Here is an 18011-nt window from a genome sequence, read left to right as displayed (position 1 = left end):
CAACCCAGTAGTCTTGACTCTTGAAGACAATTTTATAACTGTGTAGCTTACAAGAGGTGACAGTGTGACTGTGAAAACCTTGTGGATCACACTCCCTTTATCCAGTGTATTCATGGATGAGTAGAAAAAGGGGGACAAAAACTAAATGAAAAATATGGTGGGATGAGGGGGATGATTTGGGTGTTCTTTTTTACTTTTATTTTTTATTCTTATTCTGATTTTTTCTGGTGTAAGGAAAATGTTCAAAAACAGATTGGGGTGATGAATGCATAACTATATGATGGTACTGTGAACAGTTGATGATACAGCATGGATGATTTATGATATGTGAATACATCTCAATAAAACTGAATTCAATTTAAAAAAAAAAGTAGTTCTTATTTGGAGTGGGAGTGATGATATTAAACTGATGATTGCAAAGCATTTTATTTCATGCTATAATGTCAAGAAACATTGAATGGTCTGCAGACATGTTTTCAATAACCCTAACTATAGATAAGAAACTGAAGATTTGGACTGTCCTGTGGGTTTGATCTTAAAGTTTATGGAGAAGTGGTGTGTTTTTAATGAATTCTTGGACAAGTGGTCTTTTCTAATTTTTTTAAATGATGAATATATATGGTAACAATAACTCTAGTGAAATTTAAAAAATGTGTTATTTATTTGTAATAAAATGTCATGTGTCATACTAAGGAATCTCTTCCTTTTCAGCATTTCATCATTTCTTTCATCATCCCCTAGAATGTTGAAGGGAACATATTTTAATGAAAGAAAAACTGGACCCCGAGTCAGCTGGTGTGGACCCAGTTAGAGCCCAGCCAGCTTCGCATCCTGGCATTGGACAAACCACCACACCACTTGGAGTCTGAGTTTCCCGGCTATTAATTGCTTATAGAAATAACTGCCTGACTACGTCACAGGATTGATGAAAATCAAATATTATCAAATTCCCAAAGCAATTTCACATGTGTGATACAAACAGAAGGCATTAATATTAGTTTGAGTCTTTCTTGTAGCAATCTTTTCCCTTAAGCCTGCCAATATTTCCTTTTCTCTGCTGTTTCCTTCATCATTCTTTCACCAGGAGAACTGAAATTCAAGCATCCCCCTGTCCAGTGGTGTTAGCATAGAAGAGGTACAGGGTAGAAGGCTGCTTCAGTCGTTCCGCCCACCATGTTGCTCACCTCACAGTTACAATCTGGCCTCCATCCAGGACGACACCATTCATTTGGGCTATAAAGATGGCGGCCACTGCTTCATAAAGGGCTGTGCCATCCATGTTAATGGTTGCTCCAACTGGGAGGACAAACCTGGTCACGCGCTTATCAATCCCCAGATTTTCTTCCAGGCAACGGAAGGTGACAGGCAAAGTACCAGCACTGAGGGACAAAGAGAAAGAGAGAAAAGGGTTATGTCCATTTTAGAGAAGCAGGACAAAGCACAAATTGGAATCCTACCACAGGTGTTTGTTCTTTTGTTCCAATTAAGTGACGTGATGTGCAAAAAGCAGTAAATTGAGCCAAGTTAAAAATCAGCAAGTTGGAGGCTCAAATTTGATCTATTTAAGATTTTTATAGGCAGCAAATTGTTTTTGTTGGTTCTGTTTTTTTGAGATCTATTGTGAGCTTCAATTTTTCTTTTTCTTTTGGTCACTCTTTCCGTCTTTGACTAAATATTGAAGCACATCTGTTTGCCCACATTAATTGGGCTGGAAAAAAAATTGTGTCTGGAGAGAATCAGCTAACAACAATGAAATGGCATCAGGAATTGTTGAATGACCCATAATTTCATGCTAGAAACACTGTTTCCAACAAGATAACTACATGGATTGCATCCAGCCCCTGAGAATTGCCCTGAGCTGGGCCTGCTAATTCTGAGAATGCTGGACAAACATGTCAAGCACTATTCAGCATGAACCCTGGCTTCTAGCAATTCACTGGGGAATCTCACGGAAGGTCCAATTCTCTGATGAATGGACAGCGGCCAACTCTGCAGTCTCTCCAACAACATGGGGCAAAATAACATGTGCTCTGCAGCTAATCAAAGGCACAGTGTGGCATGACTTCACCCTCACTCCCTCCAGGCCTGGAATGGGGATTTAATGACCACATGATGCAGACTTGAGAATGCCTGAGATGTTCATGTGTCTTCTAAATAGGGACCTGCAAGGAAAAGGGATGGCGAGGGCCAGAATATTATTTCCGTGGGGATGAAGGTGCATGGGAGGGTGGGTGGATTTGCTTCAAATGTTACTAATAATAACTTTTGGCTACTTGGCATTCTTCTTTTCCCCAGATTAGTTGTCACAGCATGCACTGAAGTCAGAGGGGTGCAGAGAGGTCTGTCCCAGGCCATCCTCCTGCATCTGTCTTCTCTGACAGCAGCTCTGAGCCTATTGAGAAAACCCAGCCAACCATCCTTGACTTTTTCCATTCAGTCCAAGGTATGAGGAGGCAGAAAGGATATTTATCTAACTTTCTGAGCAGAGTTTTCTTTCCCGTGGCCATAATGACAAAGAAACCCTGAAATAATTCATGGTACGTGACTCCTGCCACATTGACTTTTTAAAAAAAGAAATTCCACATCTAGCACATCCAGACAAAAGCCAAACTTGAACCAGTGATTAAAACCACATTCACTTCTCTAATGAAATACAGGGCAATGAGGGGAAGAAATGGTTCTAACATTTGTGGCCTTGGTCAGATAACCCAAGCATTTGTCCTCTGAGTTAAATACAAATTTGAGCCATATGTATGCTTTTAAGATGTACCCTGTCTTATAAAGGTGCTGGGATAATTAACTAGCCATTCAAAAGAAAAAAGAATGATAATATTTTTTAAAATAACTAAAAATCAAAACCATTGAGCTATTGGAAGTAAACATAAAATAATATTTTGTAATGTCTGGTGAAGATTTTCTTGAGCAAAATCAAAGTTCTAAATAGTAAAGGAAAATATTGACAGCACTGGGCACATACAGATTAAAAATGTCTAGTGCAAAGGGGACTGTAAATTTTTAAGGCAAATGTCGAGCCAGGAGGGGCATTATTTGCAATGTGATATGAGTTAATATTCTTATATATAAAGAGAGCTTGAAAACCAGTAAGAAAACAATGAACACCCAACAGAAAAATGAGCAAGATCACAAACAATTCATGGGGGTGGGGGTGTGGGGAGAAGGGAATGGTCAGTAAGAGCATAAAAAGATATTTCCCCTCCTTAGTAATCAAAGAAATGCAAATGTAGTGAGATGCAAAGTCAACAAGATCATTTTTCACCAATAAAATTGGAAAGGATAAAAAGTGACTGATAATAACCAGGGCTGGACAGTAGATGGAGAAAGGCTCAAATCCAGTTTCGGGGAACATAAAATAATGTATTTTTCTGAATAGCATTCTGGTGACATGTTTCAAAACTGTCAATGTGCTTACCATTTGATTCAGAAATTCCACTTCTAGAAATTTATCCTGTGAGGATAATCAGATAACTGTGCAGAGATGTTTGTACAAGGATGTTTGTCATAGCCCGGTTTAACAGACATGACTTAAATGCACATAACCAGGGAGGATTGTATTGTAGTATAGTCATTGTATTATTATGTTGTTTGAAAAATAATAGTAATAATCTATATTAAAAGAAATAATATGATTTTTGTGATACTTTGACCAGTGAAACTGGCTGCAGAATCTGGATCCCCAGGATTATATATCGTTCAGCTTTTTCTGGAACCCCACATTCTACTAGTACCACATTCTCATTGATTTGTAAGATGGAAATACATCTTGGTTTTCCAGGCTGAGGTCAGCACCATTAGCCTGTTAAGTCACTTAAGAAAAACCTGACTATCTATTGGGTAGCTATGAATGACAGGCCACACACTGTGTCATTGAGGGGTCACCTCACTGGTGGTAGCTCATCATGGGCTCTGCCAAAGGACCTGCCCAGCCTGTGACTCCAGAGGTCATGAATGCTAGGCTATGGGTTTCAGAGCTTGCTTGCCTCTCTACCACCTCTTTAGGATCTCAGTCCTAATTTTGTGACCCAAGGGTACAAGTGCAGCAATGAAAACAACTACACAGGCTGAAAGAATAAAACCCCTTTGGTCTGTGAAATTCAAATTGCCAGGCATTTCTTATATATTTGTAGGTTGTGTTTTACTAAATTCAGTCCAAGATGAGATCCAAAAAAATCAATTCTTTTCCTGTGTATATCTCTGGAGTCCTCTTGACTTCCCAGTCACTGGAACTAGCTAATGAAGGTGAAACTGTCTCTCAGTCAGTGTCACACACTGTCGTAAGAAAACCAAGCTGAGGCAGAATGGTCCATTAGAGGTTCGCACTGAGTTCAAAGACTTGGCTGACTTCTGCTGGTTTGAAACTCTCACCTAACATGCCATTTATTCTATAAAAGCTGGTGCTCCTAATTTTGAAAAATTACTTGGCAATTAGAGTGATATTTTATGATAGCATTTTCCAAATCACAGTTGGGGAAAATTTCTAATTGAATAACATCCTGTTATACCCTTTCAGCAAACATCTAAAACTAAACTCAGCTAATGCTATATGCGGCAAATCAGGCATGCAAATTAATAAGATGTATTCATCTGGAAAATTTTATATGAGAACATATTTCCGGTACGGTGGCATGCCAGCAAAAATGCTCATCAGAAGGGTCAGAACTACCAAGAAAGAACCAAAAATTCAGAAAGATTTGAACAATATGTGAAAAGTGTTCTCATTGAACTTTGTGGTGGAAGGTTGTCGAGAAGGAGGGGGCAAAGAAGATAAAGGAGTCAGCAGAGAGGAAGAAAGGTGATTTGTTGTAGTCTCTACCTGGAAGCGGTACCCAGGGCAGTGATCCAAGCTTGGAAAATGCCAGCAAAAAAGGAGAAGGGGTTTTTTCTGGTCACTAGAAAGTAAATCAAGGGGAGAAAAATGCCCCCATGGATGATGAGGCCCACAATCACCGTTATCATGTACATCCCCAGTTGCCTAGCAACCACTTCTAAGTCCTTGATTGCAATGATCTTCCCACAAATTAGGCAGGCGATACCCAGGGGAGAGTACCTGAAAAACATAAAAGAAAATAAAAGTATTGAGGAGATCATTATGGGATTCAGAACTTAAGTCTGGGCCCTCCTGTACACTGCACCCTGAGGACACCCTTTGCTTTTCTGTACAAGAAAGTCATGGGAGTCAACAGATTATATATATATATATTTTTTACTTCAGACTAATGGCCTTAACTATAATCTGTTCTGTGGATATGGTGGTGCCTGCTCTGATGAAAAGTACAAAGGCAAACTTTTCTGCTCAGACCATTTTTAAGAACAGAGGAGAGAAGTTTTACCATCTCTCAGTCAACCCCCAAGCTAAAAGTTGAGAGGCACAGGCTGTGTCTGTGACTCCACTAGAGGCACACTGCATCTCTGGAATTCTTGTTTAGATTCTCTGCCCCTCAGCTCCTTCCTAGAAAACTGGGAATAAATTTAGAACTTTTGAGAAAGCCAAGCTATAAACTAACATTTGTAAATTTGCTTTGCTTTTGCCTTGGAAGATTGTGAATATATTAAAATGAGAGAGAGAGGGAGAGGGAGAGAGCACTGACAAAACAAGGAAACCATCTGAGCTGAGGAGGATGATGAGAGAAATATGGCTTCATTACTTTTAGGTCTGGAAGTATTTGTTTCCATACTAGCTCCTTTAATAATTATGCAGCTGCAATTTATTAAGTTCTGTGTGTCAGGCAATGGGGGGAGAGAGTCACGCATACAGCCTCATTTAATTCTTACCCCAACCCTAACATTAGACATCATTATTCCTATTTGGCAAAGAGGGAAACTGAGGTTCTGAAAATTGAAACAACCAGCCCAAGACTACGAAACCAGGAAGTAGGAGAAGATCATTCTCAGGCTGTAAGACTCCAAGACTGGGGGTTTTCTTTTCTAAGACAAAGCATTTCCCTGTAGCAAGTGACCTTAGCCCTTTGTAGATAAGCAACTTCCCTTTGACCAAGTTTGTACTATACAAACTTATTTTATATTTCTATATTATCATTGTTTTATAGAGAGCTTGGAAACAATTGATTTTTGTTCTAACTCTTGGGTAAGCTAACCATTTTCTCTCTCATCTTCAACATATTCTCATATTTGGCAAAATCCTTTTTTTCCCCCAGATTGGTGCTGGTGTTGCTGGAGCACGAGCCTCTTCAGACACTTTCTGACTGAAATGAAAGTATCTGTAGGGAGGACTGTACCTTACTGAGGTTCATGAACATTTTTGAGAGAAAGATTGTGGAGAAAATGCAGCTCTGCAATAAGGCTCTGAGGAGAAGCCAGGGAGTCAGAAAAGGGAGACAAGTAACTAAACCAGACTTGTTTTTTTAAGTGTCTGGGAAAAGCCCTTCCTAGGTTAGAACAAAAGCTTTGAAGAGTAGATGAAACTTAGGTATACAAGTATAAGATATACAATTGTAAGTATATGTAAGTGATCTTGCCTGGTCACTTAGCAGCTACACTACCTTGGTTAGTGATTTATTCACATTTTACAGATGTGGAAGTCACAGCTAATTCCAACCCCTTGGGATTGCTGTGAGGACTAAATTTCTAAACCTGTACATAGGTGCACTGTTAAAAAAAATCCCTCCCCATCACTGTTAGCCTCATTAGTCCTCTAACTCCAGACAAAGGAATCTCTTGTATGTTCTGTTTTCCAACACAAACACCCATGTCCTCTCATCACTCATGCTTAATAAGTTAAGTCTGAATTAATGAGGCTTTGTTTATCATTTTGCAGGCTACTGTCACCCAGTTGCAGATGTTTTTAAGAGCAAAATATTTTCTCAAGAGAAAACATCCTGAAAGAGCTGATTTGTAACTGACACTAATTAGTTAAAATATTAGAAAAGCTACTCTCTTCTCTGATACATATCGACCCTGATGCCCCCACTTATACTTTCCCCAGGGTGAAGGCTGGTTGCTATTTGAGGACTACTGCCATAGGAATTAGAGAATCTGAGACAAACCTCCTGCATGTCATTAAACCATTGGCTTTCTGGTCATTTTACATTCTGCTGAGGTGCCACAGTCACAACGTCCCACACATCAGAGGGTGGGCTCAAGGGCCAGCGCTTTGTTCACTGGCACTGTAAATAACTGAGCAGAGTGTGACTTCCGATAAAGCCGAAAAGCATTTATCTTCATAAACCAAGAGGTCAATTCTTTCCCAAGCCCCAATCACCCTTTCAAGGTGCCCAGAAAAACACAAATGCAAGCTATTTTGGGTCCCATTCCATTTTTCTTCTCTCGTGGTACAAGTAATTTATGTTACGGAAGGGAAATGTTTTCGAGGCCCTTTGCCAAAGCAGGCCAGCTACAGAGTCAGCTTGGAGAATGCATTTGAACCAGGGCCAAATGGGCTAGAAAGATGAAACAGGTTATCCCAGGTTACCAACCCACCCCCACCATACCCGGCAATCAACTTGCTGGGTAAAGCATAAGCTCCCATTCTAAATGGAGAGTGTTATTTGAGGGCCAAAGGGTGGAATGTTATGATAAATAAATATGGCAGGCAATAGGGCCTTATTAACCCAAACACCTCTGTCTCTGGAACTAGAATTGACCATCCAGGCAAGGAAAGAGCCTTTGTCCTATAATGCCTTTAGGGACATCACTTCCCTGCACCTGTTCACAAAACAAGTAATTTTAAACCTTCACTTGGGAACCGGGGCTCAAGGTTCCTGGGTTTCCTTATGAATGAATGATTTCATTGAATAGGACACTGGATGAAAAAGAGAGGGCAAGTGCCCAGAGTCCAAGGTTACCACTCAAACCTTCTGGGATGAAGTAAACAATCAAGGCCATAAACCAAAGTGCATCAAGAGGCTGAGGGCACTGCTGAGATTTCTGAAACAAATGATGTTCAGTAATTGTGGACCCGTTTCTAAATTAGAAGGATGTGACCCCAGAGCTAAGGCTTCCATGCTGCCCTTAGGCTGGTTTTATTTTCAGTTCCATGCACTGTCCTCAAGGCCACCAATCCACGCAGGACTGTTCTGTCTAGGTCTTTTTCTTACTGTTGTATCACACATTCTAAACTCCACCCATTTAGTACCTTGGCCCTTGTCAGCCCAAGGGTCCCACCGAGATGTTCCACCTAGGACTGCACTCGACTCCACAAAGACAAACTCCTACACAGCAGTTACCAGACCCAGAATCACACCCGTTTCTCTGAGCAAGGATCACCTGCAGCAGAACCACCTGGGATACCTGGTAACAATGTAGATTCCCTGGGCCCATCACATACCTTTTGAATTAGCATTTCCTGAATCTGGCCTTGGGCATTTATACTTTAAACAAGATCCCCAGGTAATTCTGATATGTTTGGATACTAGTGTTTCAAGGAACAAAATCTCATCTGCATCTGATGAAATGCAGATTTTACTTGGTTAATATCTTCTGAAACCATTTATTTCAGCTCCAGTTTATTTAAAAGAGGTCTTTGAGGTCTTAAATTCTCTGGCGTAATTAATTCAGGACTTTCGGGCACAGAACAGACGGTGGGACAGACGCTTGCAATGGAGGTGAGCTGAGGGACTTGCTCAGTGCTGCCATAAAGTCACTCTGGTTCTGTCCCACAAGTTTCCAATAGCACTGGAGTTTGAGATGGATCCCAAGAGAATGCAGAATTGGAAGAGCCTGTCAATAAAAAGTTAAGCACACAGCCCACGAGTTGCCTAAATGCATTGTCTGTATTCAGGCTCAGGAAGTAACACAAATCTCCCTTTTTTTTCCTAGTCTGCTTAGGGATAGGATGTGTTGGCTACCCAAGGAGTCACTAATGCTGAATTACCCCAGGTGGATTAGAACTTTTCATCGGGATAGAGTGAAAATCAGCACTAGCGCCTCCAGGCTGGTTACCCTCCAGGGATTTCCTTTGGCAAGTAAATACAACTCCTACAAGGCCTGTGGGAGCTGCCTCCTGCCCACCTCTCCAACTTCATAGCTCTCCACCACTTTCTCACCAAGCAACCACACTCCAGCCACTCCAGACTTCCCTTCTGACCCTCAAAAACTTTCCACTTGCTGTTTCTTCCCTCTAGAACATTCTCCCCTAGGTTCTTCACTGAACTCCCTCCCTCTTATTAATCAGGTCTTCATCAAAATTACCTTCCCAGACAGCCATCTCCCTTGCCCCTCTAGAGAGAGTTCACTCTTACTCCCATCACCCCATCACTCTCTGTGCCACTTTCTTGTCTTTGTATTCTTAAGTTTCCTTTTATTCTCCCCCACCCACCTCTCTCTCCCCTCACTAAATGTAAGCCCCATGACAGCAGGAACCATTCTCTTTCTTATTCACCATTATATCACCAGTACCTAAAATCATTATTACTACATGACAAGCATTTCAAAAAATATTTATTGAATGAAAAGATGGATAGATAGATGGATGGTTGGATGGATGGATGGATGGATGGATGGATGGCTGTATCGATGGATGGATGGCTGTGGTGGGAGAATTGGAAGGGTAAGCAGAGATGTCACTTCTGATTTTATGTTTTTGTAGTGGTGAGATTATGAAAAGTTTTACTTTCTGTTTAAACTTTTCAGATTTTGAAAAATGTGTTAAAGAATTTTATAAAAATTGAGGATGTGAAAATCACACTGAAATTAAGGGTTTTTCTTTCTTTGGTGAATTAGTGTGCCTTGTAGGCTTTTTAAAGAATTCATGAACACAGAGATACAAAGGATATGGATTGAATTGATGATAATAATGGAAATAACAAAATAATAATAATGATACATTAATTCCTATAAAGTTCTTAGACAGTTCCTGGAATATAGGAAATATTCCATGACTTTTGGTCACAATCTCAATTTTCACAGCAGATGTAAATTATCCCATTTTATAGATCAGGACATTAGAGTATAGATTGTTGGCCTGACTTGTCTAAAGTCGTACAGCTGTAGATAGGAGGATCCTGTATTTAATCCACTCTGACGTCAGAGAGAAGATGAGTTAGATGCCATTTCCACGGCACTACTTACAGTGTGTGATATGGAGCAAGTAAGCCTCTGTGCACAGTTTTCTCATCTGGAAAATGGGGCTAGCAAAAGTACCTATTTTTGTTAGATACCAGTGTGAGGAATAAATGAGTTAATATATGTAAAGTAATTGGAATACTATTGAACATGTAACAGGAATTTAGTACATCTTAATTATGATTTAATGCTTTTCTAATAGTGATTATCTTCTCAATAAGTGAGTTAGCATATGTACAGTAATATTATGTAAGTAATATTGAGCATATAGCAAGAATTTAATAAATCTTAGTTATAATTTAATAATACAATTATAATAAAAATTATCTTCCCAGGGTTTTATTTGGTCATGAATACTACTCTTATGTTTAAAGAGGAATATAAAAGAACTCTGATTATTGCTGTTTTATCCAGAACCTTTCACAAACATCATTACCAAATGCTGACACTGATGGGGCAGCTAAAGAATGAGAGAATGTAGAATTGGAATCTCATGACACATAACACCCTCCTGACTGTTTGCCTAGATGGGGTAACAAAACAGTTGCCAGGAAATATTCCTGCCTTGCAATTGCTCTTTATCTCCTGGGATATGATGCTAAATCTTTGCAAGTTTTGGTTTCAATGAAAAGTAACTTCTTGATCCACACCTCCCTCCACCCTTTCAGAGAAAGGAAGTAACACTTTATCCCAATGACGCATCTGATTTCCTAAGAAGGGTTCAGTTGAAATGCTGTTTGAGTGGATGGCAGAAGGGTCTTGCACATATTGTCCCCATCACAGGAGTCTATGACAAATGAACTGGATGTTTAGAGTAAGGATGCATACACTGCTAGAATTCTAGGACACAAGAGCAGATCCTAATGTCTGATAACAAGAGACCTATTCTGCTTTATCTATTACCATTTATTAAACTCACAGCAGATTCAGATGGCCCATAAGGACCTTAAAATGTATTTTTTCACAGCAACACTTTGTGGTCTTAAATCTTCACACAAAAGAAGTGTTCAGAAATCTAGCATTGCCTGGGAGGTTGAAGAATCCTTATACTAATCCAAAAGAACATATTATTTTACTAGTATCCTTTCCATGTTTTAAATGTTCAAGAAAGCAATGATCTGAATTAGCTAGATCTATCAAATATGGTTCATGAAAGCAGGGAAATATCTTCCTCATCTGAGAGCTTGGGGCTTTCGGCTAGCTCACTCATTCCTGAAGTGTGAGTAAGAATTTACTACAGGCCCTGCACTGTGCTTGGTTCTGTGGAGATAATAGATAAACCGAGAACAGAATTTTGCCCTTGTGAGGTGCTGATGGGGAGCAAGGAAAGGAGGAAGCTAGTAGTTAGGTGGAAGACGCCTAGATAGAGGTGGAAAAGGATCAGGGAGGGCTAGGGAAGGAGGTGTCTAGGACAGGAGCAAGCAGAGATGGAGAATATGAATTCTATTGAAAAAGGGAACAGAGATGTGGCTTAACTCAACAGAAGTTTTATATTTTTCTAGGTAGAAAAAAAAGACACTCGGAGGGGTTTAATACAAATGCATGTAGAATGTTTTCTGTCTGATAGAGGTGGGACAGTAGAAGGTCCCCACGCCTGGAGTGGACACTCAGGCTCTCCTCAGCTACCTCGGTTTCATAACCACTGACTATAAACACACGCGAATGAAGTGAAGGCAATATAATTTATAAGACCAACCCACCCACCTATGCCTCAAGGATTTTGAGATCACTATTAACTCCAGCTCTTCTTCTTCCTAGCTATATAATCTTAGCCAAGTTAATTCATCTCAATAAGACTCAGTTGTCTTTTCTGTAAAATGGGAATAATAATACCATCCTTTCAGAGTCATTGGGATTATGTTTGATAGGTATACGCTCTTATCGTGGTGCCTGGCAGGTAAAGGAAATCAGTAAAGGATAGCTTTTTAAATTATTATAATGATTATGACAATGTTAAGAATCAAGTTTAGTATCTCTGGGCCAGAATTTTCTCTTCTTTAAACTGGAGGGTGAGACTGGATTTCCAAGAGCATTTCAAGTTCTAATATATCCTCTGCAGTTTCATTTTCACTGACTTGGCCTAAGTACTGCCTATTTCTTTCCTCTGCGTGGCACGAGTAACCTGAGTCTAAGATCCATTGTTTTGGATACCAGGATTTTGAAGCAGTGACTTTGGCACATGCACTAAAGTAGGCTATGTCCCTAGCATCTTGAGTTCATCTTGGTGTCTCCTGATACTGCTCAGTTTCAGTACTACTGACTCATTTTTCAGTGTCTCTTTTTTTATCTTCCAGAGCAAAGATCAGCAAACTTTTCATGCAAAAGGGCCAGATGGTAAACATTTTAGGCCCTGCAGACTATACAGTCTGTGTCCTAACTACTCACTTCTGCCACTGTCACATGAAAGCAGCTGTAGACAACACGTAAACACTAAATGAGTGTGGCTGTGTTCCAATAGAACATTATTTATAGACACTGAAATGTGAATTTTATATAATTTTCCTCTGCTGTAGAATATTATTCTTCATTTGATCTTTTTTTCAGCTATGTAAAAATGTAACAATCATTCTTAATTCACAAGCCATACAAAAACAGGCGGCAGACAGATCCCCTGTTCTAGGGGAAGCTCAAAAAAAAGAGATTTTCTTCCCTTTCTTAAGTTTTTCCAGAGAGCCCCTCACTCAGTCCTTGCCCACCCTTTCCTGCTGGGAGGGCTCCGGTATCCTCTGGGGACCCAAAGGCTATCTCACAACCCCACCACAACAAAGAACGAACAAGCCCACTTACCACATGATCATGATCACTAACTTCATTACAATCTCATTCAAAATGTTGAAGAAGTCCACCATCAGCTTGGCCTGCTCTCCCATTTTTCCCATGGCGATGCCAAAAGCAATGAAAAACCCTATCAGACCTGTTGGGTGAATCACATTACACAGAAGAGCAAATTATAAACTATGTGTTTCTTCTCCCTCCTTTAAAATTCTTGATGTATGAGGCCACATTTCTTGACTTGTTACACTATGAGCAAGGCATGAAAAGACAAAAGCATTATAATTCACACTGAAAATGCCTTCCTCTGGATCATACGGCTTTCCTTGGCATTTTCCACACAAGCAAGTTGAAGTAAAAGCAGTGTTAGTTCTTGTAGAAAACAAATTCATTTCCATTCCAAACTAAAAATTGCTCTCTTCTCTCTCTTCCTCACTTATGAAATCATGTGTAAGCAGATTCCATTATTGTATAGATTACCAAGGGAAGGCTTGTTGGGACTTGGAGTTTATCCTGCAAACTTTAGAGACAATATTGGAATTATGGAGACCAATTAGCCCAATTAAGTCTATATTGGCTGGGTGTTATCCCAGAGACTTGTATGTTTCATTCTAGAAAAATACTAAATGTAAAATTACATGCTTACATGAGAGGCAGGAAGAATGCTGAAAAACCAAATGGAAAGCTTCAAGAAATCCAAACAAGATTGGAAAACCCCCATTTATCCAATTTGTTTGAATTTAATCTGTTTTTTATTAATTTGTCATAAATCTTTTCTTGGTCAAAATAGTTAGCATTTTTTCCTTTATTTTTTTATTTATTTATGGCAGGATCAAAAGGTAGAGCAGATTTCTTTGTCAGATTTTGCTAGTTCCTAGCTCCTTAATTCTCTTCTCTCAGATGATATCACTTGACTTGCATCTAAGTCCAGCCCCACTCCAGTCTCTAGGATCAGGCCTAACCCAGCAGGAAGGAATCGAGGTGCTCTCTTGATGTCAGCAGCAAATTGCACTAGGTCTTGGACCAGTTTCAATACCCAGCCATGGGTGTTCTTTCCGATGCGTTGGCTTTTGCCTCATTCCCTGGCCTGGAAACCTGCCTGATACTCTAGTTCCTTCAAAGGTAGGCCTGACCCTTCTCTCCCCAGAAGATCCAGTTAGCCCTTCCCACCCCACTCCCTCAGGCTAGAGTCTCACTCCAACGCATCCAGTGACTGGGGCCTCCTCACTGGCTAATCAATGTCCTATTACTGACTGGGAGCTGTCTGGAGTTCTGATCGCCACACACATTCCCCATAATTGCCAGTCACCTCCTGCCCTACCAGTTATTGCTGATTTGAGGGGTTGGTTCTGATTGCTTGCATGGACAGTGCCTCCTTAGCTACAGGGCCTTGCTTGCTCACCTGACTCCCTCTGCACCTGCAGTGTGGGTCATCCTGTCTTCCCTTTCTCTCTCTCCCCTTCCCCACACCCACCCAGTTTGTCAAGCCTAATTTTCAGTTCCTCCCTATTTTACCCAGTTTCATATTGTATCCATTTATGCCTGGAGTCTTGACCTAGCTCAGGTAAATTATACCATTATAACTTGACTTTCTTAGGGGGAATTCATTCCTTCTGAACCCCTGACTTGAACCTTTCCTTAGTCACCAAAATCACTAACTTCCCCACACCAAAAACGAATCAACCCAGATTATTTACCACCCTTTGTTGGATACTTTTTCTCTTTGGCAAAAAGAATCCAGCACTTGCACTCGGGATTGTTAATAGCTAGTATTTAATATTTTCCCTTTTCAGCTCTTGGCCAGAGAGCCTGGCGAATGACTTCATACATGAATTTTTGGCCCAGTAAAGACAAAGGCTTGTTGAAAATTAGATCCAGGAGAGAGCAACCTAGTTCTGCAGTAATGTATGAGAGCAAATTCAGGCTTGCTGCTATTCTCAAGCCCTTCTTTCAAGCCCATGGAGAGGAGTTTGCTAAGTGTACAGTAAGAAATAATATGTGAACATTCTGGCTGAGAATAGCTTATAACCCTTGGTTAATTCCATTTGGAAATTTTGTGTACAAGGTCTCAAGGCTCCAAGAAATTAAAATAAGCAAACCCCAATAGCTCCCCTCCTCAGGGTCAGCAGAAATTGGCCATATGTGTAGTACAGGAGTTAGATTTTTTAAGGAGCAGTTTCTCATAGGAATTGATTTAAGCAGTTGGGAGTAGAGTGGGACCCAGAAGTGGGTCCTGATGTTTTTTTAGGAGAGAAACAGATCCTTAAAGAAGTGGGAAGCCAAGGCAAGGTTTTATCTTCACTTATTGTGATGCTTCATCCTTGGGACTTTCCAAAGCCAAAAATGAAAACTACCAAAAAAAAAAAAAAAAAAAAAAAGCAAAAAGCACAGCCATAGCCACCATCTCCACCTTTGGAAAACCATGGAAAGAACCTTCATTTCAGCCATGATTTGTAAATAGGAAATTTCTCAACAGTCTAACTTTCCTTGGCTTTCCAGAGCCTTGATTTGGGTGGAAACCCCTGTCGAGCCTGTCATTTTCCTCTGTAAACATTGCGTGATAGAACCCACTCGCTGCAACGGGGGTATTTGACTTGAACAAAGCCCTCTTAGACTTGGTCCTTGGGGTTGAGAGAATAGAGTTGTGTTGAAACTCCCCAGGCCAGCCAAAGGTCCTGTGACTTCCCAGAATCCACCAAGACTCTGGAAATGGCCAGGAAAGTCTTCTGGATGTTTCACCCTGAAGTGTTGATCCCATTACTCATGGCCTCAGTCTCCTCCAGGATGTGCAAAAGACTGTGAGGCACTTTGAAAACTGGGTTAGGGTCTACCAAATGGACCAGTAGGAGTTAGGAAGGCCCAGAGAAGGTCATGGAAAACTGGGTGCAATGGGTTCAGGGTGGGTATTGAAGATGTTTGTAAATCCTTCTCAGAGGAACTCTCCCTACTTTCTACTTTCTCCTTCCTCCTCTCCCATCCTACAGATTATCAACAATGTTTACTGATCTCCCATTGCCAGACAAGCTAGCCAGCTTATTTCCTCTCTCACTTTCATTTAACCAACCTGCTTCCTGCTAGGCCAAATAAGAGCCCTTGGTATAGCTTACCCTTCTCTGGGCAATCCTGCTCCCTCTACCTCTTTCTCTTCTTTCCAGATGAATAAGGAGCAAGGTTAACAAATTTAGAAAATACAAATAAGCAAACAGGACACCGAGCATGATTTGAATATTAGATAAATAATGAATAAATTTTTTAGTGTAAGAATGCCCCTCTGAGTGGTGTTTTCTTATTGAGCTCCTCAGGTCTCTACCATCTTTAATAATGACAATAGCTCACACAAATGGAGCACATGGTATGTATCAAACTGTGCTTTACATACCAACTAAAAGGTAGCTGTCAATCCCATGATTTTACATATGAGGCTCAGAGAAGTGAAACAACTTGCCCAAAGTAAGATAATCAGTAAGTGATCCATACAGGATCCAAACCCAGGTCTGGTCAACTCAGAGCCAAAGAACCTCTGGAATGGAAAGAGGCTCATTAGAATCCCAAAAAGGTAGATGAGATCATCCTGGGCACCACCTCCAACTCTTCACAGTACTGATAGCATTGCATTGTTTACAGACTGTGAGAGCTGGGATGCAACATCACCCTTGCCTAGCACAGTGCTGGTACACAGGGGCAGCTCAGAAACATTAAGAAATGAAAGAATGAGCTCCCTAAAGTAATGAAATAGAGAGTTAAAGAAAGTGACTAGCCAACACCATGCAGAAAGCCAGGGAATGTGGGGAATTCGCCCAATGGATCTTTGTTCCCTCTTTTCTAACTTCTTTTCCCACACCTGACCCATAGCTGCCACGTCCTCTCATGCCTTCCTTCTGCCCTTCTCCCTCTTCCTTAATCCCTCAACTATCAGTCCCAATGGCCCTCTAACCACTCCCCAGAGAGAGCCTCCTGCTCCACCTAGAGGACGATGGGGTTATCAGCTTTCTGAGAAGGGATTGACTGAGGCTGAGGTGCTGGGTCGAGGCTGCTGGCGCCTCTGGCACTGGCTTCCTCTGGACAGTCCTGGAAGTGCCTCTTCTGCAGAAAAGGATAGAAGCACAGCCGGGTCCCCCGGGGAGATGAATATCAGACCACCAGGTCGCTTACCTAGGACATTCATCCCGTCCTTGAACTCCAGGCCCTTCTTGATAACAATCTTCGTCTCCTCCGGAGTCTCGCTCACAGTCTCGTTCAACAGGGACACAACAGTGTTGGTTGCGTTGGCCTCTGTGTCTGACTGAGGCGTCTCCAGGACTTTCTTCGTCACTGTCTGAATCTGATGAATGGGAGGGAAAAGGCATGAAGATGAGGTTTGGTCTAAAAGATCAACAAAGGCATGGCCATTGACAAATTTTGAGGTTCCCAATATATTAAAAATAATTAAGAGCCACGCAAAAACCTGCACATGAATGTTCATGGCAATTTTATTAATAATTGCCAAAAATTGGGAGTGACTAAGATGTCCTTCAATAGGTGAACAGATAAGCAAATGATGGTACATTTATACAATGGGATACTATACAGCACTAAAAAGAAATGAGCTATCAAGCCACCAAAAGACATGGAGGAACTTTAAATACATATTGCTAAGTAGAAGAAGCCTGTCTTAAGAGGCTGTATACTATATCATTCCAACTGTAAGACATTCTGGAAAAGGCAAAACGATAGAGACAGTAAAAAGATCAGTGGTTGCCAGGGTGTCAGGGGGAAGAGGGAGGGATGAGTGGGTGGAGCACAGGCCATTTTTAGGCCAGTGAAACTATTCTGTTTATGCTGTAATGGTGTGATGGTATAAATATACAGGGCACTGTGCATTTGTCAAAACCCATGGAACTGTACAAAGAGTGATCCCTAATGTAAACTACGAATTTTAATTAATAATAATGCATCAATATTTGCTCATCAGTTTTAATGAATGTACTACACTAGTGCAAGATATTGATAATAGGGGAGAGTGTGTGCAATGGGGAGAGAGTGTATACTGGAACTCTGTATTTTCTGTGCAATTTTTCTGTAAATTTAAAATCGCTCTAAAAAATGCCCAAACTAGATTATGAAAATTGAGAGTATTTTATATGTTTATGTTTAATAAAGCAATGTTTTTTACACAAATGCAATGAGATAGAACACTCCTTGTCACAAGATAATTATAGGAT

The 18011-nt window shown here is 40.6% G+C and overlaps 1 protein-coding gene and 1 long non-coding RNA gene across 4 annotated transcripts in view; one reads left to right on the top strand and one right to left on the bottom strand.

Moving 5' to 3' along the window:
* SLC1A2 (solute carrier family 1 member 2) overlaps window positions 1-18011 on the bottom strand; it is a 171927-nt gene that overhangs the window by 49402 nt on the left and 104514 nt on the right. For all 3 annotated transcript variants that reach the window (XM_037838851.1, XM_037838850.1, XM_037838848.1), the window contains exons 5-8: window positions 16963-17131; window positions 12826-12952; window positions 4832-5065; window positions 1185-1379 (exon numbers count right to left, since the gene is read on the bottom strand). In XM_037838851.1, the coding sequence (XP_037694779.1) occupies window positions 1185-1379; window positions 4832-5065; window positions 12826-12952; window positions 16963-17131 (725 nt within the window). The remainder of the gene's footprint in view (window positions 1-1184; window positions 1380-4831; window positions 5066-12825; window positions 12953-16962; window positions 17132-18011) is intronic.
* LOC119536167 overlaps window positions 1-18011 on the top strand; it is a 56924-nt gene that overhangs the window by 10854 nt on the left and 28059 nt on the right. The gene's annotated exons all lie outside the window — the stretch shown is intronic.

Source organism: Choloepus didactylus, chromosome 6 (genome assembly GCF_015220235.1).
Source record: "Choloepus didactylus isolate mChoDid1 chromosome 6, mChoDid1.pri, whole genome shotgun sequence".
Taxonomy (NCBI): domain Eukaryota; kingdom Metazoa; phylum Chordata; class Mammalia; order Pilosa; family Megalonychidae; genus Choloepus; species Choloepus didactylus.
Note: the sequence above shows the minus strand (reverse complement) of the source record. Positions and strands in the feature narration are given on the sequence as shown.